Here is a 25,070-nt window from a genome sequence, read left to right as displayed (position 1 = left end):
GTTACCAGATGGTTGGTACTTCCTGAGGTGGGACGTTCCTCCTTATGACACAGAGTCAAAAGCTTCTTTGTCCTGAGACCTCCACACTCTTGCTGTAGAACCACCACGTGTGAATCCCGTGGGGCCCAGAACTTAGCAGGCTGCCAGCTGACTTGTGCTGTCCCTGTCCCACAGATGGGCTCCTGTTTGTCCTTGCCCACACAGCAGGGACATGGGCTGTCTGTGTTGGTCCCATCACTGTTCCCAGCAGCAGGTTCTGCCAGAGGGGAGCAGGCTTAGCAGTGCCGGGGCTGTGGTGTGCCAGTCCGGGCCAGGCCAGGGCATGCAGGCCAGCCCGTCACTGCCCGGTAGTAGGGACTTCTCCTCGCGCCGTGCCCTGATGAGTCCCTCGAAGCCAGGCATTTTAAGGTTTAGGACACAGGTTTATCTGAGACACCATATGGCCTTGTGGCTTAGTTTGAAAATCAAGACCTAAGATGTTAGAATTTCCAAAAACAAAAACAAAAACGAGGCATTTTCTCCCTTTTTGTCTGTGCTGCAGTCTCTCTCCCTTTCTGTCCTCAGTATCGGGTCACGTATGTGTTCCCGTTTTCCTGGCTTTTCATTCCCATTGGTCACCCATCAGCCTGTAACCAGGTTTAACGTCCAGGAGTTACAGGTGTGGAGTTCGCTAAAAAATGCGACATCAGAGAGAAAGGTGATGGGAAGTTTTCAAGACGGAAACAAAACTAGAGCAGTCAGATCTTTCCAGGCTGTGAGCAAGCTTCATTTCCAGATCACCTTTTGGCGAGGCAGTGCCCGTCCTCGTGCAGGGCAGAGGGTCCCGGCGCCCCAGCAGTGGCCTGTGAAGTGTGCAGAGGGTGGCGGGCGGGCCCTGGGATGGGCACATGCCACTGGTTAGCACAGCAGAGGTGTCTGGGGGCGGGTGTTGGATGACCAAGGACACTGCACTGAAGCAGGACGCCATTAACAGTGGCTCCATTTTCTGTTCTGCCACCGTGCTGCGGACACTTGCATTCTCACGTGCATGTGAGGACCTCTGTGTTCCATTTGCAGGTCAGAAAGGAGACAGTTGCCTCATCTGTGACACAGCAGGACTTCGTGGGCCCCCTGGACCACAGGGACCCCCAGGAGAAATAGGTGAGACCCCGGATGTGAGCGGGACCAGGCCAGAGTTTGCTTCTGTGGGTTGGAAATCACACTGAAACGAATCTTATGCCATGAGAGACCACATCTCTGCATTTAAAACTAAAGCATAAAACAGAAAACTTTCGGTCCCACTTCCAGGATTTGCCTACTTTGTTGAAAGTTGTCCGGATGACCTACAATTTGGCACCAGAGAGCCCTTCCAACAAAAGGGCGATAGCATACAGTTCCCTTAGCTCCACAAATTGAGTTCTCTTGAACGAAATGAACAGAAGTTTTCTGCTTAAAACGGTTCCTGGCGTGTGGGTGGGGGCACTTGTCACCAGCTGCTTCAGTGGCTCTTGTCCACATCTGGGGTCGCTTTTCCCCTTCCCGAGTCCACCTTGGGCACGTTCGTTACTACCGCATTGGGAGTCTTCAAACACCATCTGCTTCTATGAAGGTCCCTCTATGCTCTTGATTCTTTTTTTATTACTTTTTGACTTTTTTCAATGTTGACTTATTTTTGAGAGAGAAACAACACGAGCAGGGGAGGGGCAGAGAGGGAGACACAGAATCCGAAGCAGGCTCCAGGCTCCGAGCTGTCAGCACAGAGCCCGACATGGGGCTCGAACCCCCGAGCCGTGAGATCACGACCTGAGCCAAAGTTGGACGCTGAACTGACTGAGCCCCCCCAGGCGCCCCTGTGCTCTTGAATCTTGAAAAGGAAAGGTGTGGGGTTATTAGGATGTGTCTCACCCACAATGTGTCCTACCTCCCTTGTCTTCCTAAAGGTTTCCCGGGACAGCCAGGGGCCAAGGGTGACAGAGGCTTACCCGGCAGAGATGGCCTGGAAGGACTGCCTGTAAGTAAAGCCGTCTGGTTGGAGTACTTAGTGGAAGTAGCTGCCGAGCCAGATAACAAAGGTGTATGTTGCTGCATTTGTGAGCATGGTTTCTGCAGTGTTATTGGGGTGCTGGCCCAGTGTGGCTGTCTAGAACAGTCTGGAACAGTCTAGAATCACTCTACATATCCACCCGAGGGTGAGCAGGACTGTCCAGGCCAGAATCCACATCTCAACCGCCTCTCTCCTCACCTGGCCAGAATTCAGTTGCCACGTCCCTGTGTCCAGGGGCAGCGGCTGCTGTGTGTCACCTCCCTACAGGGTCTCTGGGGACTCTCTGGGGACCCGGGGTACCGCAGGGGCCCCTCCAAGCAGCCGCGCTCCTGAGGTCGGCTGCCGACCTTCTGCGTGAGCATTGGCTGTCACAGCAGTAACTTAAAAACGCGCCGTAAGTTCAGCATGGGCAGTTTCCGTGGAGAGACGAGCACTGGCCTGTTTCCTTCGAGGAGTTTGGAACATTTTCATTCTTCGTCTCCCAGAGGTGTTGTTCGGAAAATTCCTGTCACCTGTATCTACCGTGGGGGTGCTTTTCCGCATCTGAGAATGAGATGCCTCTCTCACGTCAATGTGCAATCTTTCAGTTAAATGAAAATCAGCTCCTAAACTTTTCTCATTTGTTTAAAAAGAGGCCATTGAAGGGAGCGGTCATCATCTCAGACACTGAAGGGCGCTTTTGGTGCACGTGGTCCGCTCTGTCTCTAAAGCGTTTAAACCTGAAGGCCTCGTTCTCGTATTTTCTTTGTTCCTCTAAGCTTTGCAAGCATTAATGAGTTTCTCCACTTCCTTTCATGACTTTTTTTTCCATTTTTCCTCTCTTTCTTCTTCTGTCAAAGTCAAATCTTCAGCGTTATCCTTCTTTGAGGTAGCTCTTTAACTTTGCAATCTTTAAGGATGTCGCCGGCAGCTTTTATGATAGCAGGTCAGGACAGAAGTGGGCGTTGACATAGCCGTGAAGCAGCTGGGATTGAGCGATGCGTTTTCTCCTTTTGAAGTTAGATCTTGGGATTCTGCTTCCAGAACGTCCCTGGTGCCTGGGGAGCTGAGTTAGAAGTCGCAACTGTTTAAAATATTTCTAAATAAATTAGAAGTTCCCATAACTGGGAAGCCATGGCTCTGGTGGGGATCAAAGACAGAAGAGCTTTGAAGAAGCAGAAGAGGATGCTTTTAACCTCTGGACACGGTCCTTATCTACTTGGCCTTCCTGGAAACTTCCTGCCTTGACTCTGCCTGAAACCCCATGCAGACACCAGCCCCCCAGCCCCCAATCTAACAAAAACGGGACAAGAGGAAGAAGGGAGAAGGACAGTTGAGGACAAGTCCTCATGAAGAAGAAAATAAAGAGAATGTACGACGGGATTTCTAATCCCCACGCCTTCCCCATTGGGAACTCCGAGCTCCTTTCTTTCTGCAGATGCCAGAGGTTTCTAAAAATTGTTTTATGGGTAAACAGTTTAATTGAGAAGGTAGTAATTTTCCTTTGATTTGAAGCTGTCCTGTGACTCCATGGCTTACCTGGCTCACAGATGGGGTCCTCTTATTTCAAATGTGGCTGGGGCTGGTGGAGGTGCCCAGGAACCAGTGGAGCATCCTGGCAAGCAGGTGATAATGACAAGAGATGAAATGCTCTGGCTTCCTATTTGATTTAGGTAGCATTTCTGTGACATGTCCTTTTGCAAGCCGAGTGTTTGATTTGGGGACCGAGGGACAGGCTGGCTCCTGATGGGGACCTGAGCGGCTTTCGTGGTCATCGGGATGGTCTCTTGAAAGGAGTTGTGCTCTTTAGAAGCAGCCTGTGTAGCCCCTGGATCTTCTCTAATTTACGGAGCCAACGCCAAGTTTTCAAGGCAGTGTTTGATTCCTCGTCACTTCTCTCAAGAGATGTGGATCCAAAGGCCTTTGAATTGCCTAGGATTGAGATGTTCCGGGGCAGGGAAACCACATGAGGTGTCCTCAGATCAAAATGTCACCTTTCAAAAAAGAATCAAGATTTCTTCCTTGAAGGATAGCTGGCGAGGTCACCATTATGAAGATAAAGAATTATATTTCCTCGCTCTGTGCTTACAGAAAACTGTATTCCTAGGCTGTGAATCTTCACCGTAAAGGAACGCTGATCTTTCCAGGTTGAGAAAAATCTACACTGGTGGTGATTTCTTACACTGGTGTTCATTTTTTACTGGTGAATATCGCTAGGTCATCTCCCCCTTCCTCCAATCCCCCCCAGCTGCAGACATTCAGGACACAAAGTTAGCCTTACGCCTGCCCTCCATGCCCTGAAAGACGGATGGGAGAGAAAGGTGTGCAGACACGTGTTCTTAACAAAGCAGAGCAATTTCTGTAATGAGGACCGAGCTCTATACCATGGAAACACAGGAAGGGCTCCACAGAGGAGTCTCGGTGTAGCTGGGACTTAAGGATCCACAGGAGCTAATGTTCCCTGGGGGGAAAGTGCTCCAAAATACCACAACCCCTTTTAACTAAATAATGAGTTTTCCACACCCCCCTGCCAAAGTGCTCTGCGTGTTCGTCCCTCACCTGCTATGTGCTTTCAGTCTCTGCCCTGCGCAGTTGGGTGAAGAGTCAGGAGTGACGTGCCGAGGGCCGTGACCCATGGTGGGCGCACGATCGATGGTACCCGCTTTAAAACCTAGAGATTGTATGAATTTAGGTCCCGGCCCCTTCCTTTCTTTCTGTGTGCGTGTGATTTGCGTACATCTAGGAGCCATTTCCGAGGGAGTGGTGAGAAGGAATTCAAGTGAAATGAATTGTCCCCAGAGTCTAAATTCCGCCAAGTTGGGCAGGGAGGCTGAAGGGCTTTCTTTCTCAGGCCTGAGGGAACAAACACTTGAGATGATGATTTGAAACGTTGTGAGCCCCGGTTCTCAGAGTGGCCAGAGGAAAGACCATCTGTGGGTGTGGGCGTTCCTTGATTTAACTTTCCAGGAACTGGGGAATGTGCTAGGCTGTGTCTCTTGGGAAAGTCCCTTCTGTTCTGCTGACTGCTCACAATGACAGTGATGGAGCTGGCCCGTGCTCACATCCAGACTTTGCTCTCCTTGTTGCCTGTCCTGTCTGCACCCAGAAGCCCTCCTCCAGTTCCTGGGCCTAGGACGCCCCACGCTCAGCAGCTTCTGACAGTCGCTAGAACGTTCGTGTGAATGTCAACAGTTGTAAGCACAGGCAGGTTATCTGGGGCCTGCCCTACAACGTGGGCACCACTCCCCCCTCCCCCGCCCTAACCTAGTCTCTGTGCGGGATACTTAGTACAGAGTTTTTGCCAGGTGTTTTCGAGAGGAGCACAAGAAGCGAGGTCAGATCAGGGCTTTGTCACAGAGCTGTTGGCTGCTGCGGAACGAAGGAGCTGAAATAGGTGACCATTTTTCGGGGAGGTGGCTTCTTGATATCACTGTGGACTAAACCCCGCTCATGCTGGGTCACTCTGTGGACAGACGCCTTTGCTTTGTGCTTGCAGGGACCGCAAGGTGTGCCAGGGCTGATGGGCCAGCCCGGAGCCAAGGGAGAGCCTGGCGAGATTTACTTCGACGCACGGCTCAAAGGAGACAAAGGGGACCCGGGCTTCCCAGGCCAGCCCGGGATGCCGGGCAGAGCAGGCACTCCGGGGAGAGACGGCCACCCGGGTCTGCCCGGCCCCAAAGGCTCCCCGGTATGTTCATCTCCAGCCTTGGGAAACACACGTTAGAAGCAGGTCTGCAGAGAACGCAGGAATGAGTTATTTGAATCGCGTCTACGTATTTTTGTTTGGATGGGTCGTTGTTATCCATGAACTAATTCAGCGGCTCATGCAGAAACTGACGGGTGTGAACGTCAGTATTGATGCTGTTGGCTGGGGTGGAGGGGTGACCATGCATAGGCATCTCCTGACGTGTTTCGGGCCGCCAGAGAGACGTCTGTGTGTCAGATTCCGGGTGTCAGGTGGGAGGTGGCGTTTCAAGTTAGCGGGGTGCGAGACATCCTCGAAAGGTCAGTTCCAGATACAAATACTTCAGTCTTTGAAATGTGTCCTTGCGTGGGGTGGGAGGGCGAGTGCCCAGCCTGGACAAGAAAGCTGGAGTCATTTATTAACTGCCAGATGACCCTTGTCGGAGGGTGGGAGTAAATAAATAGCAGGAGCCAGCTAACCCCTGGTACTTATTTACCAAAGACGGTGGAAAATGTGACATGAACGTGTATCGGGATGTCTGTTGATAGCGTGTCTTTTTCTCTCTGCCGGTCAGGGTTCAGTAGGGTTGAAAGGAGAGCGTGGCCCCCCCGGAGGAGTTGGATTCCCTGGCAGTCGTGGCGACATCGGCCCTCCTGGGCCTCCAGGGTTTGGCCCCATCGGCCCCGTTGGTGACAAAGGACAAATGGGTTTTCCAGGGAACGCTGGACCCCCAGGCCAGCCAGGTGAGGCCCGAGGTCGCACAGAGCACGGGGCTCGGGAGTCGGGTGTCGGTTCTTCCAGGAGGTGGACGTAGCCCGGGCCCTTCCGTCACGTGGCCGTACCGTCACGTAGAAGATGGGCCAGGCTGGGTGACGTGCAGAATCTGGCTGTAAAGAATTTGACTTCGTGGGTGATTTTTCCTACAATAAGTACATGGTGCCTTCCAGTTAAAGTTGGCCTTTTGTGTGGAAGTGATGTCAACGTGAGCCTGCTTCCCTACGTATTTTCTGTGTGAGCTTTGCTCTGAGAGGAGAGAGTGTGGTAGACGGACAGGCGTGACCCTGCCCTCCCGGAGCTCGGTGTCCGGGGTTTGGCAGCATGCACGGAGTGAGGCCGACGTGAGGGTTTCCCACGGGCATTCTCCCCCCATCCTCACGCCCCACGTGTTCCCAAGGACGAACGGGGAGAAGGGGTGGCTCAGGCCTCGCACACCCCGGGCTCCCGGGAGTGCTTAGTAGAACGTGATTGAACGTAGAGACGGCACAGTCCCATCATTCCCTAGAAAATCCTGGACTAAGAAGAGGAGAGGCCAGGGACGGCTTGGGCACAGGGGAGAGAAGGAGGAGGGTGTGACTAAGAAACATCACGAAAGTTGTAAAGATGAACAAAAGGACTTCAGATGGTTCAAATTGTGTGACTAGTCAACCTTGAACAACGTAGTTACTGGATAGTCAAATGGACCAAAACAAGAACTAGGCAGGAGAGATTTCACAACGGGCGCCCCCTCCCCAGGACCCCTGTGGACGCCTGAAACCCCACGTATGCTGTGTTTCTCCTGTACACACAGACGTGTGGCCCAGTTTCACCTGTAACCCAGGCCCAGTAAGAGATCACCAATGGTACCTTATAGTGAAATAGAACAGTTAGAAACATACAGCGTTCTAAACATTGTGTGAATGTGTTTCTCCCTCAATGTCCCTCCTTGTCCTGTACTCAACCCCTCATCTTGTGACGATGGGACAGGACAAAATGCCTGTGGCGAGGGGTGAGTGATGCAGGCGTGTGCGCAGACCTTCTGTGCTGCGTCATCTGGTTCCGGGGCCCCGGTTGACTGTAGGCAGCTGAGACACACAAAGTGAAGCCACTGACTTGGGTGGATGACCGTGTGGCCCTCGTGCTCACCAATCTGCCGATTCTGTCACAAGCCATATATCCGGCCCAAGTTCTCTCAGTTCCTATCCCATCGGGAGCTATTACTTCCTGAAGTCATAGCGTTAAGATGCGCAAGGTCTCCAGCATGGAAATGTCAGCCTGTCTTTGCTGGAAGTGCAAGTGGCCTAACGTGTATCTTACCGTCATTCTTGTCTGGTGGTGGGGTACCTAGCAGCGGGCTACGGTTCCCTTGATGGTTGTTCTTTGTGTAGCAAGCATCCCAGAAATGTTTCTTTTGTGACTCCTTTGGGGGCAGAGAGATTTTGACCTGGGAAGACCCCCCAATCCTGGTAAAGGGACGTCTGATCCGTTTCCCCATAGCCATAGCCCCTGACTCCGCAGTCAGCATCTCAAGTGCTCTTTGAGCTTGCGGGGTCTGGAAACTTGCAGAGTTGTAAAAGGGAATCAGACTCTTCGTGGCCAGAAACTAGCATCAGAGAAACCATCTGGGGCAGCCACAGACGCGTCCCGGCAGTGAGGGAAGGAAGATTCCTGAAGGAGGTGTTGATGGTGCTGTTGGTCAGCTGTCCACATTCTGCAGGGTTCCATCCAGACCCGGTCAGCTTTGGGGTTGAAACCCAGACTTCTTTGATCTGCCAGAGCCCTGTTTACTCTGGTGACATTAAAGGCTTATTCCCAGGGTGGGACTGATGGCAGATATGTGTTGGAGTCAGTCGGCTGGCATTTCCCAGAGCCTTTAGCTAAAGAATGTGGTGGCTGTGCCTGGGAGGCCCTGTATGTCTTAAATTCCGATAGGGCGTGTGAGGAGTCCACGCGGTGTCCTTGGAGGTGACCCCGTGGTGCTTTCCGAGCAGCTGAGCCCTGACCCCCAGTGGATCTCTGAGGCACCAGTGCCTGTACCACTCACACAGCTCACAGCTGCCTGGCTGCAGTGTTCCAGATCATGCCGGATCACCCAGTTAGCATGTCCTGGAGGTCGTTTACCACTAGACGAGCAGAACTGAGGTCGGCTTCAAAGCAGCTTAGAATTGGTTTTGTCTGATAAATTGAACAGTGAAGTGTTTTGGCTTTGAGTCAGGCTAATTAACAAATTACCCATGGTCATCTCACCTCGTTTCCTAGTTTTGTGACCCTTACTTTGGACTCTTAGAGAATTCATGTGTCAGGTATCTAGATTCTTCTGGATGTAAATTTTGGGGAAAACAGGAAGAGCTCACTGTGAAAGATTCTAGATAAGTAGAGAGAGGAAGTGGAGGGATCCACATGGGGCTTCTCTATAGGTACAAACTGCTCAGGACAGGATGCGGGCTCTCGCTGTCCTTGCTCAGGACGGGATGTAGGCTGTCACTGTCTTTGCTCAGAACGGGATGCGGGCTCTCGCTGTCCTTGTTCAGGACGGGATGTAGGCTGTCACTGTCCTCTCTCAGAACGGGATGCAGACTCTCGCTGTCCTTGTTCAGGACGGGATGCAGGCTGTCACTGTGTCCTCCCTCAGTACAGGATGCGGGCTCTCGCTGTCCTTGCTTGGGACGGGATGCAGGCTGTCACCCAGAGTCCTCACTCAAGACAGGACGATGGCTCTCACTCAGTGTCTGTGCTCTTTCCTCAGGTCCCAAGGGTGAAGCTGGACAAGTTGTGCCCCTACCTGGTCCCCCCGGAGCACAAGGACTTCCGGGGTCCCCGGGTTTCCAAGGACCCCAAGGTACATTTAGTGTCCTAGTTTGTCTGGTGATACAGTTGGGACATTGACACGTTTTTCTCACCCTGATGGTTGGTTTTGCTCACAACAGGTGACCGAGGTTTTCCTGGGACGCCGGGAAGGCCAGGCCTCCCGGGAGAGAAGGGTGCCGTTGGCCAGCCCGGAATCGGATTTCCAGGGCCTCCTGGCCCCAAAGGTAAACCCGGAGGACAAGCCCCACCCGGAGTGGGCCCATAGCTCTACTCATGGCCCACACAGGCCCAGCTGTCGGCACCGAGGGCTGTGGTCTTTCCGTTGGTTTGCACGTAAATTTTAGGAGAGAAAGAGGCGAGGGATACAAACACTCTACTTGAGGTAGCGACGTGCCATTAAGGGAAGATTGCCAAAGTCTGGAGGGCGGTGAATCCACCCACCAGGGAGCTGGGTGACGTGGTGCCTCCATGCCACAGGTGTTGGTCAGGAGGGGCTGGGACCTTAGGGGCCCAGCCAATGCCCGGGGAGCTGACAGAAGCTCTTTGGGGTGTTGGGGGCGCTCTCCTCATCAGTGCAAGAGGTACACAGAGCAACGGCACTGTGCCGGGCTGGGTTTGGGTCTCCGGGAAGGGTGCTGGGGAATAGGAGGAGGCCCCCACAGCACGGAGCCTGGATCCCCACGAGGCTGGCATTTCAGAAGCAGCATTTCTTTCTGAAATCTGTGAGGCGGTGAGAAGGACAAGGTCCTGGGTGTGTCAACCCTGCAGGCAGGCCCTGGTGGGGGCACCTGCCATCATACACCTTGGTGCAGACCGAGCAGGCGCTGTGAGCAGCGAGGGGCACCTCTTTCCCATTTAGGCCGGCATCCTGTCCCGTTTTATTGGCCATGTGTGCAGAACCTCATGGAAAGAGCTCTCCAGGCCCCCAGCTTCTTGTCCAGAGGCTCTGCGTGCATCACACCCGCTGTCAGGGTTACAGGCCTTCACACTCGTCTGGCAGCTGTGTCACACACACACACGCATGCACATGTGCACACACATACATGCACACGCGTGCCCCCATGTATACACGCACGCACACACTCGTGCACACACGAACACACACTCTCATGTGCATGTACACACATGCATGCGCACATGTGCCCACACGTACACACGCACATGTACATACACCCACACGTATACACACACACTCGCATGTGCATGCACGCACACACGCCCACATATATACACATGCACACAAACACGTACACATACATGTGCACACATACACACACATGTGCACACACATGAACACACACTCTCTCATGTGCACGTATACACATATGCATGCGCACACGTGCCCACACGTATACACACACATGCACACTCACATGTGCACATGCACACCCACCCACACGTATACACACACTCTCATGTGCATGCACGCACACACGCACACGTGCCCACACATGCACACACACAAACATGCACACATGCATGTGCACACGTATACACACACACACTCACATGTGCACATACATGCACACCCACCCACACGTATATACACACTCGCACGCACACGTACGCACACGTATACATGCATGCACACGTACTCACATTTGCACACGCATGCACACACACACGCACACACACACAGCGACCTATGTCAGGCTTGAAGGCCAGAGGCTCTCAGCCACCCTCAAGGTCACAGGGACAGTGCCTCGACCTTCCACCTGTCCATGAACCCTGTTCCCAGTGAGCCCCATCTCACCATCGTGACAGGCAGAATTTAGCGGTAAGGTCTCCCAATCGGAGGCTCTCTGCCCACTCGCACGAAGTGGTTTGGAGATGCGGATGCCGGTGGGCAGTTAGGTGCATCGTGTGTCCAGCTCCCCGGTTACAGCCGCCCCACAGCACCTGCTTCTGCACACTTACAAATCCCCGAGCGTCGGGACCCTCCGCATCCCGCGGGATAGACTTTGTGCACAGTAGAGCCCCGGGGTAGCCCTTAGCCCACCAGACCCTCTAGGGTTGGGACCCAGACAGCCTCTGATGCCCCACGCGCCTCCGGTGGTGTGGCCTCCAGTGGCTTGAGAAGCAGTGGTCTCAGCGGGGCTGTTCAAACTGGACCGTGTCCCGGAATCAGAAGTCCCACAGAAATGCGCGTCTGCTCTGGGAGGTGTGGGTGGGCCTCTCCCGCAAGGCGGCCCCTACCTTGGCTGCGCTGGGGACAGTGGAGCCAGATGCCACCCTAGGCTGCTTGTGCCCTTGGGGGGGTGGGGCAGGCAGAGAAACCGAGGTTATCGAGGAAAGGAGGAGGGGAGGGTGGGGGAGAGGCGGCAGGCACGGGTCTGCGGTCCATGGCTCCCAAGCCGCTCTGGCTGGTGCAGGCTGGTGCCCCACCCCGTGGCTGGGGTGGCCTCAGGCTCCTCTTAGAAGCACCTCGGAAGGGCTCCTCGTTGGCCAGTCCAGCCAGTTCAGGGGCGTCTGAGCGAGTGTCAGGGCAGTGAAGCAAGTGGGGACCAGCATTATGACAGTAGTGAGTGTTGACTCTTCAAAACAGGTGTCGATGGCCTGCCTGGAGACGTGGGACCTCCCGGGAGCCCAGGCCGCCCAGGATTTAATGGCTTGCCTGGCAACCCGGGTGTGCCCGGCCAAAAGGTGGGTACTGAGTGTTCCCCGGATTGTTCTTTCCCTGTCCTTGCTGTTCATCAGACACATAAAATGTGGCGCGCGGAGTAGAAAATAAGCACACTGTGTGTGGCGGTTGATGTTTGGGGGAGAACCGTACATTTCGGCTCTGTGAGTGTGCTCTTGCCTGAGTGTGAACTGTATCTCAGCGTACAGTGCGGGTCTTATTGTGAGCAACAGGACAAAGCCGCATGATGGCCACTGTCCTGAAAGGCATGATGGCAACCCAGTAGGGTCTAGCTTTACTGATATTCTGATCCAGTAATTCTTCATGGCGGGGGCTGCCCTGGACATCGTGGGCTCTTTAGCCACCTCCCCCTTGGCCGCTGCCCACAGATACTGAAGGAGCACCCCACATCCGCCCCCAGTTGTGACAACCAGAACTGTCTCTCTGAACATTATCAGATGTCACCGGGGGAAACACGGCCCCGGTTGGGGACCCCTGGGCTCGAGGGACTTAAGGACTCTCCTGGCCTCAGACATCCCTCTGCGACTTGCTGATACTTGAAATTCTGCTCATTGAGTATAGCTGACCAATTCCACCTTGCCAACAAAAGAGCTGGCCTTGCCTGTTCCTTTTCTGTTAGGAGGGTGGGCAGAGGCCATGGGGATTGGGTAGGGGTGCACAGGCAGGCAGGGGCCGTGGGGGACCGGGCGACGGAGGCAGCTGTGTCTCAGTGACCCCAGGGGAGCGCTCTCTTCAAACACACCTGATCTCACGGTGTCCCATTCCATCTGTGTGGCTGACGCGGCTTCCCCTCATAAACTGCACTAGATGCATTCGTGAAACACTAGTCCGTGGTGGTGCCATGCGGATCGCTTTGCACACGTGAGGCTCATGAGTTAGTAAATGCAAATGGAATTGGGATAAGGATTTGTCTCATGATTTAAAGTATTGTGCTTTTTCAAAAGTCCCTTGGATTCACTTCCTTCTGTTTTGTGAACTTGCTGCTGGGATGCGTGGAAGAACCTCCAGTGGCCACTTCCTCTGAAGGTTGTGGCCACGGTGGACAACAGGGGGGCCCGGTGACGTAGTGTTCCTCGGGCCTTCAGAGTACTTCCTTCGTCGTCAATCATCTGCATTTATCAAAGCCCTTAGATTCATGACATCCTTTCCATGTTTAATTTGAGGTGAAAGCCTTCGCTGAGACAAAAATCTCAATAAATGGTGTCCTGGTCCCATCCTGGAACGTTGCCACCTCGTAGGAAGCTGTCTATTAGCCGCTCGCAAAGCACATTGGGCATTTTGTCCATCACTTGGTCTCCACTCCTCACAGACACAAAGCGAGCGGAGGGCCGGGGACTCGGGTGGGAATCCTCCCTCTGTGACCTGGAAGGCATTCAGCCATGGGGAGCCTTGATTTTCTTCCTTCATAACATAACAGTAATAAAAACGAACCACCTCTGATTTGTATTGAAATCGGAAGGGGGATGGGTGCGTGAAGGCTTCGTAGGCTTGAGGTTGGACAGCTTCTTACCGACGGTCTGCACTTACGCCGTTGGCCGGATGGAATCCCGGCCTCTCCTGCTGAACCGGCTTCTCTGTGTTTCGGGAATTTCCAGGGAGAGCCTGGCATCGGTCTGCCTGGACTCAAAGGGTTGCCTGGTCTTCCCGGCATCCCTGGCACACCTGGGGAGAAGGGAAACATCGGGGGACCGGGCGTTCCGGGAGAGCATGGTGTTATCGGCCCCCCAGGCCTCCAGGGAATCAGAGGTAACTTCTTCCAGACAAAAGTGGACTGTGGTGGATGGAGGCTGGGCCTGTTGGTTTGGTGTCCACGGGGTACCTGTTAGGTTCTCTGCATTTGTTGAAAGAATGATGAAAATCGCAGATGGTTAGAGCTTACGGTCCTGTGTTGTTGTGGCTGATTGTGGGGGTGGGTCGTATGGTCTGTGTGCCATTCATTTACAATTTCTTCCCATCCAGGTGACCCAGGACCACCTGGATTACAAGGTCCCAAGGGAGCCCCTGGAGTTCCCGGGATAGGCCCACCTGGAGCGATGGGCCCCCCTGGAGGACAGGGACCACCAGGGTCCTTAGGTGATTATCCCTTCCCCACATCCCGCTCCCCAAGGGGAAGGGGCCAGCTCCAGAGCCTGAGTGAAATGGGGATTAGAGCCCCCTAGTGAATAAAGGGGGGAGGGGGATTCTGTTTTGGGGAGACTGGTCTGATTGCCCCCTTAACCAGAGTTTGTGGGTATCTTTCTTTTCCTCTCCCTGAGCTTGGTTTACGTGCCAGAGAGCACCCCCGCCACCCCGCCCAGCCCCACTTCATGTGTATTCAGTGACATTTTCCTTTAATTCAGAACGACTGGTGTCTCCACCTTACCTTTCCGTGGGGGGTTGGTAGTTGTGGGTAACGTATACTAACTGGTCCTGGAGCCGCCCTGGTCTTCAGTAACTAGTCCCAGAAGGGAGAAGGTGCTGGGGGCCCATGAGTGTAGCCGGGAACACAGCTGAAAAGCAGCTAGTCTTGGGTGTGGACACTGGGGAGGGCCCGGGGAGGGGGAGGGGGCTTGGCAGGAGGGAGGGCTCGGTCTGGGACAGTGCTCGTGTGGCTCCCCCGTGGCTCCCCCTTGGCTCCCGACACGGCTCCCCGAGACAGTGGGAGTTTCCCAGCCCCCTAGGGTGGACTGCACACTCACGTGCCGCCTGCAGAAAGGGATGGTGGGACACAGAAGGGCGCACCGCGGAGCCCCCTGCTCACCGCTCCTGCTCTCCACCTGCTGTAGGCCCTCCTGGACTGAAGGGAGAGAAGGGCTTCCCCGGATTTCCAGGCCTTGACATGCCGGGCCCGAAAGGAGACAAAGGGTCCCCAGGGCTGCCCGGCCTGACAGGGCAGTCTGGGCTCCCCGGTCTTCCCGGACAGCAGGGCACGCCTGGCCTTCCCGGCATTCCAGGTAAGCGGCTTGTAAACGCCGGCCCCTATCTGTCCCCGACTCCCTGCGTCTGCAGTCTGCATTCACAGCCCCTCGTCTGCCGCAGGTCCCAAGGGAGAGATGGGTGTCATGGGGACCCCGGGGCAGCCCGGCTCGCCAGGCCCGGCAGGAGTGCCAGGATTGCCCGGAGAAAAAGGTAGGGGCTGGTCACTCCAGAAGAGCCCGTCTTGTGTCTGTGTCTCTGTGTCTGTTGGGAACTCTGGAAGGGTTGAAGGTGCTATTTCGTACCAAGAGGCAGAGGAAAGAAGAAGGTGAAGCAAGGGTCGGGGAGACCCCTCTTCCAGTAGGAGCTCACGGTGCCCGTGCCTGTGGGGGCAGGGGCTGTGCTCTGACCCAACCAGAGAGAAGACCGGTTTCCAGATGCTCCTTCACCTGCACAGTTGAGGTGTTTGCTCTTTTTAGAGCCAGTGGGATCTCACATCATGCAAGGTCACTGGCACGGAGTCCTTAGAATCACGTTAGCAACAGGGGCAAATATACAGGCCTTAATTTTTATTTCTTATCTGGTTATTTGAAATTGGCCCCAAAATATGTTTCTAAAGAAATGGACTTTGTGAGACATAAAAAGAGTCTTTTGTTTAGTAGAAGAAGAAAACTCCCCATTTTCTTATTTTGTATAGAATTGAGAGGCACTGTGAACAGGTGAGATAAAGCTTCTTAGGAAAGAGGGGAGATGTGAATCATTTAAACTAATAATAAGCAGAGTCACATGCATGTTTGAGTTATTCGCAAAGAATGAATTCTTAAAACTGGGCTTTACCATTCATTTACTCAGGGCCCAGATCCTTCCAGTAGCTCAGACGCTTGCCTGGCGATGCTGCCTTCCTTCTTCATCGGCGGCTCTGCCCGCCAGAAGGAGGGCCAGGCCTTGTCACCGCTGCATCTCACCAGGTGCCTTCTCTTCCCTTTTCAGGGGACCACGGCTTCCCGGGCTCCTCGGGGCCCAGGGGAGACCCCGGCTTCAAGGGTGACAAAGGAGATGTGGGTCTCCCTGGCAAGCCTGGGTCCATGGATAAGGTGGACATGGGCAGCATGAAGGGTCAGAAGGGAGACCAAGGAGAAAAAGGTGAGCGGACGAAGCAAAGGCACGTCCACCTGTCTGACCAGCTCTTCAGTGGTGCACCAGCAACGTCAGACCAGCCTGTGTTTCTGCAAGGTTGTCTTTTAGGCGGATGTGGTCATCATGATTCTTTTCTGTGACCTGCAGGACAAATTGGACCAACTGGTGATAAAGGATCCCGGGGAGACCCTGGAACCCCGGGAATGCCGGGAAAGGATGGCCAGGCAGGGCATCCCGGGCAGCCAGGTACGGAGTGAAGTTCAAGCCCAGTATGCGCCAGGAGCTCACGCTAAGGGAATGTCACCCAGCGCTTTTCATAGGCATTAACCTGTTGGGCTTTTCCCTCTGTTCTCCTAGGACCTAAAGGTGACCCCGGCATCGGCGGGACCCCGGGGGCTCCAGGGCTCCCTGGACCCAAAGGATCGGTTGGTGGAATGGGCCTGCCAGGTACATTGGATTCACAAAAGGGGTCTTCTTTCTATAGAACAGAATGTCCCGTCCCCGCACTGGCGGGGACAGGTCTGCAGGATGACATGTGTCGCCCCGAGGGCATAATCCAGGCATGTGCACTTTTTACCCAAGTGCACATCTTCAGTCCTGTATGGTCCCCTGCCTCGGGATCAATGGCACTTGGCTGACACTGTGACCATTACTAAAAAAAAAAAAATAATAATAAATCACAGTTCAAATAAAACATGGGCTGTCTACCATCACCTTTCGATCACCTCCAAGTGACTGGCCACCTGGCCACCATCTCCCTGGTGCGGTCTGGCTTCCCACTCGTCTAGGCCAGCCTCCAGTGCCCTTTGGCACCAGCCCAGAAGAGTTCTCTGGGCTCTGCTGCCCCAATCATGACCTGGCCTCAACTCCTACGACGGGGCTGGAGAGAGGTGGAGAGCTCTGGCCTCGGGTGGGTCTGGGCTAGCACCACTCCGAACCCACAGGGAAAGGGGAGCCGAGGCAGGAAGCCAGCCCCCTCCCTACGCACGAGGCACGGTATCGCTCCATTTGACATGTAGAAACATCTAGCTTGCTGTCTACACCTGCTTGTAAACAGGTTTGGCTGCCAGCATACCTCACGAAACCAGGTATGCATCTGCTTTCCTTGGCCCACCGCGCGACCCGTCTGATCCTTCTGGATAACGGGAATTGATTGTAGAATAAGGAACACGAAAGTCATTTTTCATACTACTGCCAACGTAAATATGCCAAGGAGTTACCGTATGTCTGCTCTGTCTTTGTAGAATGATGGTCTTTAAGAGACAGGAGAGTCACTTCCTAACATGGCACTAATGTGCGGGTGACGGCGTCTGCCTGCGGGACTAAGGGATCAATAAATGCAGGCACACACGTTCTACCTCATTCTTGGTGGCTGTCAGGGCGCTTTTCCATGTTTAATATTAGCACCCGCCAAGCACGCACTCAGGTGTTAATTGTGTGTGTTTACAGGAACACCCGGAGAAAAAGGCGTGCCTGGGATCCCCGGCCCGCAGGGCGTCCCTGGCTTACCCGGGGAGAAAGGCGCAAAGGGCGAGAAAGGGCAGGCAGGCCTCCCTGGCATTGGGATTCCGGGCCGGCCTGGCGACAAGGTAACCATGTCCTGCGTGGACACTGCCCCCTGTGGCCACCTGAGCGTCTCCGCACACTCGGTGATTCAGAGTGGTCTCCCCTGATTTACTGCACATTGTCCCTCTGGCCCCCTCTGTGCACCTTCCCTGCCTTGGCAAGAATCTGGAGACTGTTGAGAGGCGGGACAGCCAGCCCAGGGCTGGAAGGGAAGGGTGAGGAGACATGTGCGGAGAAGAAACAGAACTGGCTCTTGTTCTGGGCTTCCCACTTATCCCCGGTTTTCAGACGTGGACTTTAATTCTTCGCTAGAAAGCAGGACGTGGAATCCGTATAGTGTTATCCAGAAAGGGCCCACAGACACGTGCCCGGGGACAGGTACGAAATTAACGGTCTCGATGTCTGCCCACAGGGAGATCAAGGGGTTGCAGGATTTCCGGGAAGTCCTGGAGAGAAGGGAGAGAAAGGAAGCGTGGGGATCCCGGGGATCCCTGGCTCTCCTGGCCCCCAAGGATCCCCTGGGAGCGTTGGCTATCCAGGTAGGTGAGCCGGGCCTCCTTCTGAGCTTGGGTCCAAAGACAACAAAGTCTCCAATTGATGGCATTCCGCTGTCTTGTTTCTTCCTCTAGGAAGCCCTGGCTTGCCTGGGGATAAAGGGGACAGAGGCCTCCCAGGATCGGCTGGCATTCCCGGTGTCAAGGGAGAAGCAGGTAGAGACCTGAGGACACAGGAGACAGAGGACACACGGGGGCCTGTGGGGATGAGGCGGGGGCCACCGAAGCTGGGAATTTCCCTCAAGGTGACAAGTCGTGGACCCCAGAGTGTCACGGGTTGGCACACCCCTCTACTTTTCAGATGGACAGACCGAGTCTAGAGTCTAGGGGGGCTCATGGGGCCTTTATAAGATGTGGCCCCCAGTCAGGAGCCAGAACCAGAGCTGCTGAACTGGCTGCATTGCGGATCCAGTAGGTTCTAGAAGCATGTTTGTGTTTGAGGTGCATTCCTCGAGGATGCTGGGTATGCACGGGGTAACGGCTCCCTGGGGAACTGTCGGGAATGAGCGTCTTGTCGTGACAGGGTCCAGACCTGACTAATGTGGCTCTTCTCTCTGAGGTCTTCCTGGGAAGCCTGGCCCCGTGGGCCCAGCTGGCCAGAAAGGGGAGCCTGGCAGTGACGGAATCCCGGGGTCGGCGGGAGAGAAGGGGGAACCAGGTATGGTGGCTCCTGCTCCCTTTAGAGCGAAATAAATGCTCCTCCGGGGTCAGCATTGCTCAGGGGTTGGCGTTGCTCCAGGGTCGGCATCACTCAGATCTCCAGTCCATGCTGAGTGACCGGGGCTGGGCACAAAGTGGTATCTGTATCACGTGTCCTTATGGCTGTTTATACACTTGTGTGGACGAGGGGAGAGGCCTAGATAAGAAGAGGGGCAGGTCCTGTACTGACGGGCCTGACCCAAAACACCTGGACTCCCGGGGGCGAGTGAGACACACACAGAACGTCCAGGCTGTCCCTCCTCTGCCTGGCTTTTCCCCCTTTAGAGAAAGGGTCCTGGGACCAATTCTTGCCCTCCGATCTGCTCCCATCCCTTGTGGGGGGCTGCAGGTTCTGACGACAAGAACCACGTACACGGTAATGCTTGTGTGTAGCAAGAATGACACCTGAGGTCTGAGATGGGTGAGCCTAAGGCAGGGGCGTGGGTGTGGGGGTGTCGCTGGAGAGGAGCCCTGGGACATCTGCTGCGGGCAGGGCTGGCCCCCTGCTTTTTTTTTTTAATTAATTAATTTTGAGAGAAAGAGCAGGGGAGGGAAAGAGAGAGAGGGAGAGAGAGAATCCCAAGCAGGCTCTGCACTGTCAGCACAGAGCCCGACTCGGGGCTCGAACTCCCAACCCTGAGATCATGACCTGAGCTGAAGTCAAGAGTTGGACGCTTAACTGACTGAGCCACCCAGGCGCCCCAGGGTTGGCCTCTTTCTAAAAGTTCGTTGTTTCGTTCTGCATCCCTTATGTTTCTATTGCAAACATTCATTTTCTCATAAAAAATAATTCATAAAAATGCCTCCATACCTCCCTTCCCCCCACGTTCATCCTCCTGCAAGCCCCTTACTCACGTTTCTGGCCTTTCCGGTGTTTGCTGCCCCCCAGTCCCCAATACCACCGGCTCTCCCTGCCTCCCTCGAGAATGTTGTTAGCTAGACAGTCGTCTGGGAACAGCCGATTTGTTAGTGTCTAGATGGTGGTAGAAAATCAGCACTTATTTGAACAGAGCATTTCTACTAAATGCTGTAGTGGTCGTGTGCTGAAAAGTACTTAAGAAAAGTGCTAAATTATACACATCCCACCCAGGACTTCTTAGAACAACTGCAGAAACGAGATTTTACTCAGGAGTGCAAGGAGCTGATTTCTACGTGGTGGTGTTGCAGAGTCGACAGGGTTTTGTGCTGTACTCGAGGACCAACTGTTTGAGGACATGTGGATGTGACTTCTTACCCTTGTCTTACAGGCCTGCCTGGAAGAGCATTCCCAGGGTTCCCAGGGGCCAAAGGAGAGAAAGGTAACATTCGCTACATGCGTACTTCCTTTCCACTCGCCGCTGATGCACGTGGCCCAGGCCGAGTGGGTCGGGCAGTTGCGAGGAAGCAGTGGGCGGCAGTGACAGGATGCTGGGTCTGGGGCACACGCCTTCTCCTGGCCCCTGACAGACCAGCATCTGGTGACGTTGCACTTTTGAAAAAGCAGAGGAAGCGTCACAAGAGAGGCCCGATGACCATTTTTGGCCACGACTCTATTTCCCTCCTTTCTTATTGTTTCTTAATAACCTTGAAATGATCCTGGAAGTTTGGTATTTTATTAGTCACGTCTGGGTGGTATGTTGGGAACTAAACATGGAGGAATTTTGTTCCCTATAAGTTCTTACCTTGAAAACTTCAAAAAATAGCGTATCGTCGCATTTCTGTCATTGACATACCGTAAGCTACACGCATTTATAGAGTGCTATTTGATGTCTGTTTTTGATACGGTTTGATATATGTATAATCTGTGAGAACATCACCACACTCAAGATAGTGAACATGCCTGTTACCCCAGAGTTTCCTGGACTGCCTAATCATTTCCGTCCTGCCCTCCCACCCCACCCCCCAACACCATCATCCCTCAACCCCACCCTTTGCTCTGTCTTCTGGTACTGTAGATTAGGTTGCATTTTCTAGAATTTTCTATCAGTAGGATCCTGTTTTATTCTAAGTCTGACTTTATTGGCCCAGCACAATTAGTTTGCAATTCGCGGGTGTTGGAGCTCATGCCAGTAGTTCCCTCCCGTTTCTTGCTGAGTAGTGATCCACGGTGTGGATATAATATTACTCGTGTATTCATTCACCTGTCGATGGAGCAAGCCCTTAATTTAGCAGTGCAGGTGCTCATAGACCCCTCTCAGCCTGTATTCCAATGGCTTTTCGGCAGAACACTTCCTTACAAAGTATGAAGAATGACAGGTGGCTCTCATACTCTAAGCTTACTCTTCCCCGGGTCAGCCATGGTCGGCATCCCGTGTGTCACTCAATAAAGAGGGGAAAGGGCACCCGGCTCTGGTTTTCCCCTGCCCCTCGCACAGCTCCCTCCTCCTCGACGTACAGGCTTTCTCTTCTCCCCTGTGCTTCCCCACCATCTCAAACTGGTTTTGTTGTCTAGGTTCAAAGGGTGATGTGGGTTTCCCGGGACAAGCTGGGAGTCCAGGAATTCCCGGATCCAAAGGAGAGCAAGGATTCATGGGTCCCCCGGGGCCACAAGGACAGCCGGGCTTACCCGGAGCTCCGGGCCACGCTGTGGAGGGACCTAAAGGAGACCGGGGTGCACAGGGTCAGCCTGGCCTGCCAGGTAAGGGTGTCTCACCGGGGCGAGAGCCGGGACTGAACCAGAAGGCACAAACACACACACGAGTGTAAACGAGATTTAAATACTTAAACCTTCAATTGAACTTTTTTACTTAGTGGTTCACAGCATTTCCTGTAACTTGAAACTGCTTACGCTATTTGGGGACCCTTGTGTTTTGGCCTCCGCTGGAGGCCTGTGTCCTTTCTGTGAAAGAACACGGTAGATGTGACAAGTGATTACAGGTAGACTAGACATTATTGGAAAAGACTGGAGCATGAGAGCCACCCGTGGTGGCTTGGAACATGGTGGCATTCTGGCGTGCCCTGTACCGTGTGAGAAAATACCCCCGCACTGGACGCTCGGGCCAGTGCATTCATACCAACATTTTCTGCCTATTGAGCAGGTTGTCCCTTTGAGGACCTGCTGGGTTTCTGCTGTGCTCACACGGGCTGATCCACTATTGTTGCCCCTGGTTGGGGACAGCTGGGCAGCGGGGATGGCAGCCAAGCCCAAGATACTTGTCCATAAAATCACCCTCTCACCTCAGATTGTCACTTCTGTGTCTCCTGTCAGGGCTTCCGGGACCCATGGGGCCTCCGGGGCTCCCCGGGCTTGATGGACTGAAAGGTGACAAAGGAAACCCAGGCTGGCCGGGGGCTCCCGGTGCTCCAGGACCCAAGGGAGATCCAGGATTCCAGGGCCTGCCTGTGAGTTGTCTGTTTGTCGGTCTTGTGTGTGAATAGGATCACAGCACGGTGTGTGTGTGTGTGTGTGTGTGTGTGTCCACCTGTCCACGGGTGTCACAGTCCTAAATCCTCTCCAGGACTGGAGAGGGCTCCTGCCCCTTGCTGGTCATCAGCTGTCTTTCCTGACATTGTAGTAGGCTGCTATTCCCATGTTCTTTCTTGTGCAGTTTTACAAGGACTGTGAAAGGGGAATGTCACACAGGATCACCGCTCAGTGCCTGGGTTAAAAATCCTGTTTAGGGACCCCTGGATGGCTCAGTTGGTTGAGCGTCTGACTTCAGCTCAGGTCATGATCTCACAGTCCGTGAGCTTGAGCCCCACGTCGGGCTCTTTGCTGACAGCTCGGAGCTTGGAGCCTGCTTCAGATTCTGTGTCTCCCTCTCTCTCTGCCCCTACCCCGCTCACGCTCTGTCTCTCTCTCTCAAAACTGAATAAACAGCAAAAAATTAAAAAAAATCTGTTTACATGCTTGATGAAGAAAGCAAGCCTCAGTGACAAATACATTCCCTAGTTCTGGTGCCGTCAGTGGCTGTCTGTCTGTTTCCATGTACATGTATAGACGTGTGTGTGTGTGTGTGCGTGTGTGTATACATACTTATATTTGTGTGTGTTTTCGTTAGGACACTTTTTTTTTAAATCTTTATTTTTGAGAGGGAGGGGAAGGGGCAGAGAGAGAGGGAGACACAGAATCTGAAGCAGGCTCCAGGCTCTGAGCTGTCAGCACAGAGCCTGACATGGGGCATGAACGCACAGGTGGTGAGATCATGACCTGGGCCAAAGTCGGACGCTCAACCGACTGAGCCATCCAGGCACCCCTTGTTAGGACACCTTTTTAAACAAGGTAAAGCACATACACAAATACATGTGAGAAACAGTACAACTTACTATATGTTGAGAAAGGAGCTAGAGAAGGAACTGTTTTGAAATAGCCAGAAAAATGAGAGAATACATTTCCAAACATGAATGTTGCTATATTAGAGAGAAACGTAGAGGTGCCTTGGTGGCTCAGTTGGTTAAGGGTCTGACTCTTGGTTTCTGCTCAGGTCATGATCTCACAGTTCATGAGTTTGAGCCCTGCATCGGGCTCCCCACTGACAGTGCAAGCCTCCTTGGGATTCTCTCTGTCCCTCTGCCTTTGCCCCTGCCCTGCTCGCATGCTCTCTCTCTCTCATAACAAGTAAAAGTAAACTTAAAAATAATCCTCCTTAGTATTCGTTTTTTTCTCTCCACATTTAAAATCACTTTTCAGATAAGATATTAAACTAATTCTAAAGAAATTTCGTTACGCTTGAGTGTCTGGAGGAAAGTTTCCAGAAGGTAGTTTGGTGTTGAAAGATTGACATGTTGCCACGACAGTGTTCAGGAAGTCCCAGATCTGTTCTCGGCCCTGTGCTGTGGGGGAGGGGCAGCAGGTCGCGGGCCTTGCACCTGCTCTGGGAAGTCACCACTCAGACAGATGGGGACAGGGGACAGGGGAGCGAAGCGGCATGTGCCAGTTCCCAGCTTCCTACCGCAGCTGCACACAGGCCCCATTTGTTCACAGAGCCTCTTGGGGAACACTGAGGGGCTGCCCCAGCCTCCCGACTTCCAGGCTACTTGAGAGACTTACGGTGTCCTAGCGACTCCCAGCTGACGCTCTGTGTGTGTGTCTAGGGAATCGGTGGCTCTCCAGGACTCACAGGCTCTAAGGGTGACATAGGACCTCCGGGAGTTCCAGGATTTCAAGGTAAGACAGTAAAGGAGGTGCTGCTTGAAGACAGAACCTGTCCGCTGGCACTTTCACACCGATAGGCCAGCTGGATCACAACGCAAGATCGGGTTTTCTTCAAGTTAAAAATGCCGTGTCTGTGTGGCAGCCTGATTTGTATCATCCTATGAATGGCTGTGTAAAGATGCTCTGATTTTCTTATTAAGAATCAGTTTACAGGGGCGCCTGGGGGGCTCAGTCGGTGAAGCGTCCGACTCTGGATCTCGGCTCAGGTCGTGATCTCACAGTTTGTGGGATCGAACCCCACATTGGGCTCAGGGCTGACAGTGCAGAGTCTGCTTGAGATTCTCTCTCTCCCTGTCTCTCGCTCTCAAATAAATAAACTCAAAAAAATTAAGAACAGAGAATCAGTAGATCATTTGTATGTCAAAAGACATCATGGTTTATAACGTATTAAGCCAGCATGTACTGGTTGCCTCCCGGCTCCCAGGCACTGCTCTTTTCCTGCCGAATCAGATACGTATGAACGACAGGTGACTAAAACCAGTTCCCAGCTTACAGGTGTCTTGGGGTCTGTCTGGGGACATGGGTGACCCAAACTGTGACCCCAGCAGGATCATGTGCCTGTCTGCTTTTTGTGGTCATTTTATGGTTTTGGAACGTTTGCACGTTGGGAAAAATGTGACTTCCAGATTCTAGAGGGGAGAGTGTCATTAAAAAGTTTACATAGCTGACCGGAAGGAATGTTCTTTTCTTCTCTGACAGTTGATTGGAAATATGTTCCCTGCGTGTGTGTGTATGCGTGAACGCGGACGTGCGTGCATGCGCCCGTGCTTGCGTATCGTTGGGGATTCGGGGGTTCTGTGCAGAGACAATGTTCTTCTTTCCTCCAGGTCAGAAAGGCCTCCCCGGCCTGCAGGGAGCTAAGGGCGATCCGGGTGACCAGGGCTTCCCTGGAAGCAAAGGTAGGAGCACGTGCTGGGCTGGTGGGGCCTTGCTGATGGTGTGAACGCGTGGATCAGGGTTTGGTTTTGCCCATGAGAAGCGGCTTGAGTATCATTCGCAAGCAGCTGATTAAGAATTCTTTGGTAGCTTGTCAGGACTGCCGTGTGAGGCTGCCCTAGTCGGCATTTTATTAGCGACGCGTCTTAAAAGTCAAGCTGGTGAATCCAGCCGGGGAGGGTCGACAGACTCAAGACTCGCAGTCCTACAGGCTCTGCTTGGTGTCCTCAGGTTAAGGTGGGGCCTGTGTGAAAGGG

The 25,070-nt window shown here is 53.6% G+C and overlaps 1 protein-coding gene across 1 annotated transcript in view; it reads left to right on the top strand.

The window, feature by feature from the left end:
• Window positions 1-25,070, top strand: part of COL4A1 (collagen type IV alpha 1 chain) — a gene marked incomplete at its 5' end in the record, with an annotated part of 154,627 nt that overhangs the window by 114,267 nt on the left and 15,290 nt on the right. The window contains 23 exons of the mRNA XM_049647331.1: window positions 1,057-1,140; window positions 1,920-1,990; window positions 5,499-5,690; window positions 6,262-6,430; window positions 9,190-9,282; window positions 9,371-9,475; window positions 11,797-11,894; window positions 13,488-13,638; window positions 13,852-13,965; window positions 14,658-14,825; window positions 14,911-15,000; window positions 15,778-15,930; window positions 16,072-16,170; window positions 16,282-16,371; window positions 17,374-17,513; window positions 17,903-18,029; window positions 18,120-18,200; window positions 18,604-18,702; window positions 19,991-20,041; window positions 21,175-21,360; window positions 21,931-22,064; window positions 23,757-23,829; window positions 24,705-24,776. Of these exons, the coding sequence (XP_049503288.1) occupies window positions 1,057-1,140; window positions 1,920-1,990; window positions 5,499-5,690; window positions 6,262-6,430; window positions 9,190-9,282; window positions 9,371-9,475; window positions 11,797-11,894; window positions 13,488-13,638; window positions 13,852-13,965; window positions 14,658-14,825; window positions 14,911-15,000; window positions 15,778-15,930; window positions 16,072-16,170; window positions 16,282-16,371; window positions 17,374-17,513; window positions 17,903-18,029; window positions 18,120-18,200; window positions 18,604-18,702; window positions 19,991-20,041; window positions 21,175-21,360; window positions 21,931-22,064; window positions 23,757-23,829; window positions 24,705-24,776 (2,640 nt within the window). The remainder of the gene's footprint in view (window positions 1-1,056; window positions 1,141-1,919; window positions 1,991-5,498; window positions 5,691-6,261; window positions 6,431-9,189; window positions 9,283-9,370; window positions 9,476-11,796; window positions 11,895-13,487; window positions 13,639-13,851; window positions 13,966-14,657; window positions 14,826-14,910; window positions 15,001-15,777; window positions 15,931-16,071; window positions 16,171-16,281; window positions 16,372-17,373; window positions 17,514-17,902; window positions 18,030-18,119; window positions 18,201-18,603; window positions 18,703-19,990; window positions 20,042-21,174; window positions 21,361-21,930; window positions 22,065-23,756; window positions 23,830-24,704; window positions 24,777-25,070) is intronic.

The sequence above is a fragment of the Panthera uncia genome (genome assembly GCF_023721935.1).
Source record: "Panthera uncia isolate 11264 chromosome A1 unlocalized genomic scaffold, Puncia_PCG_1.0 HiC_scaffold_16, whole genome shotgun sequence".
Lineage (NCBI taxonomy): Eukaryota > Metazoa > Chordata > Mammalia > Carnivora > Felidae > Panthera > Panthera uncia.
This window is presented reverse-complemented; position numbering and strand designations above follow the sequence as displayed.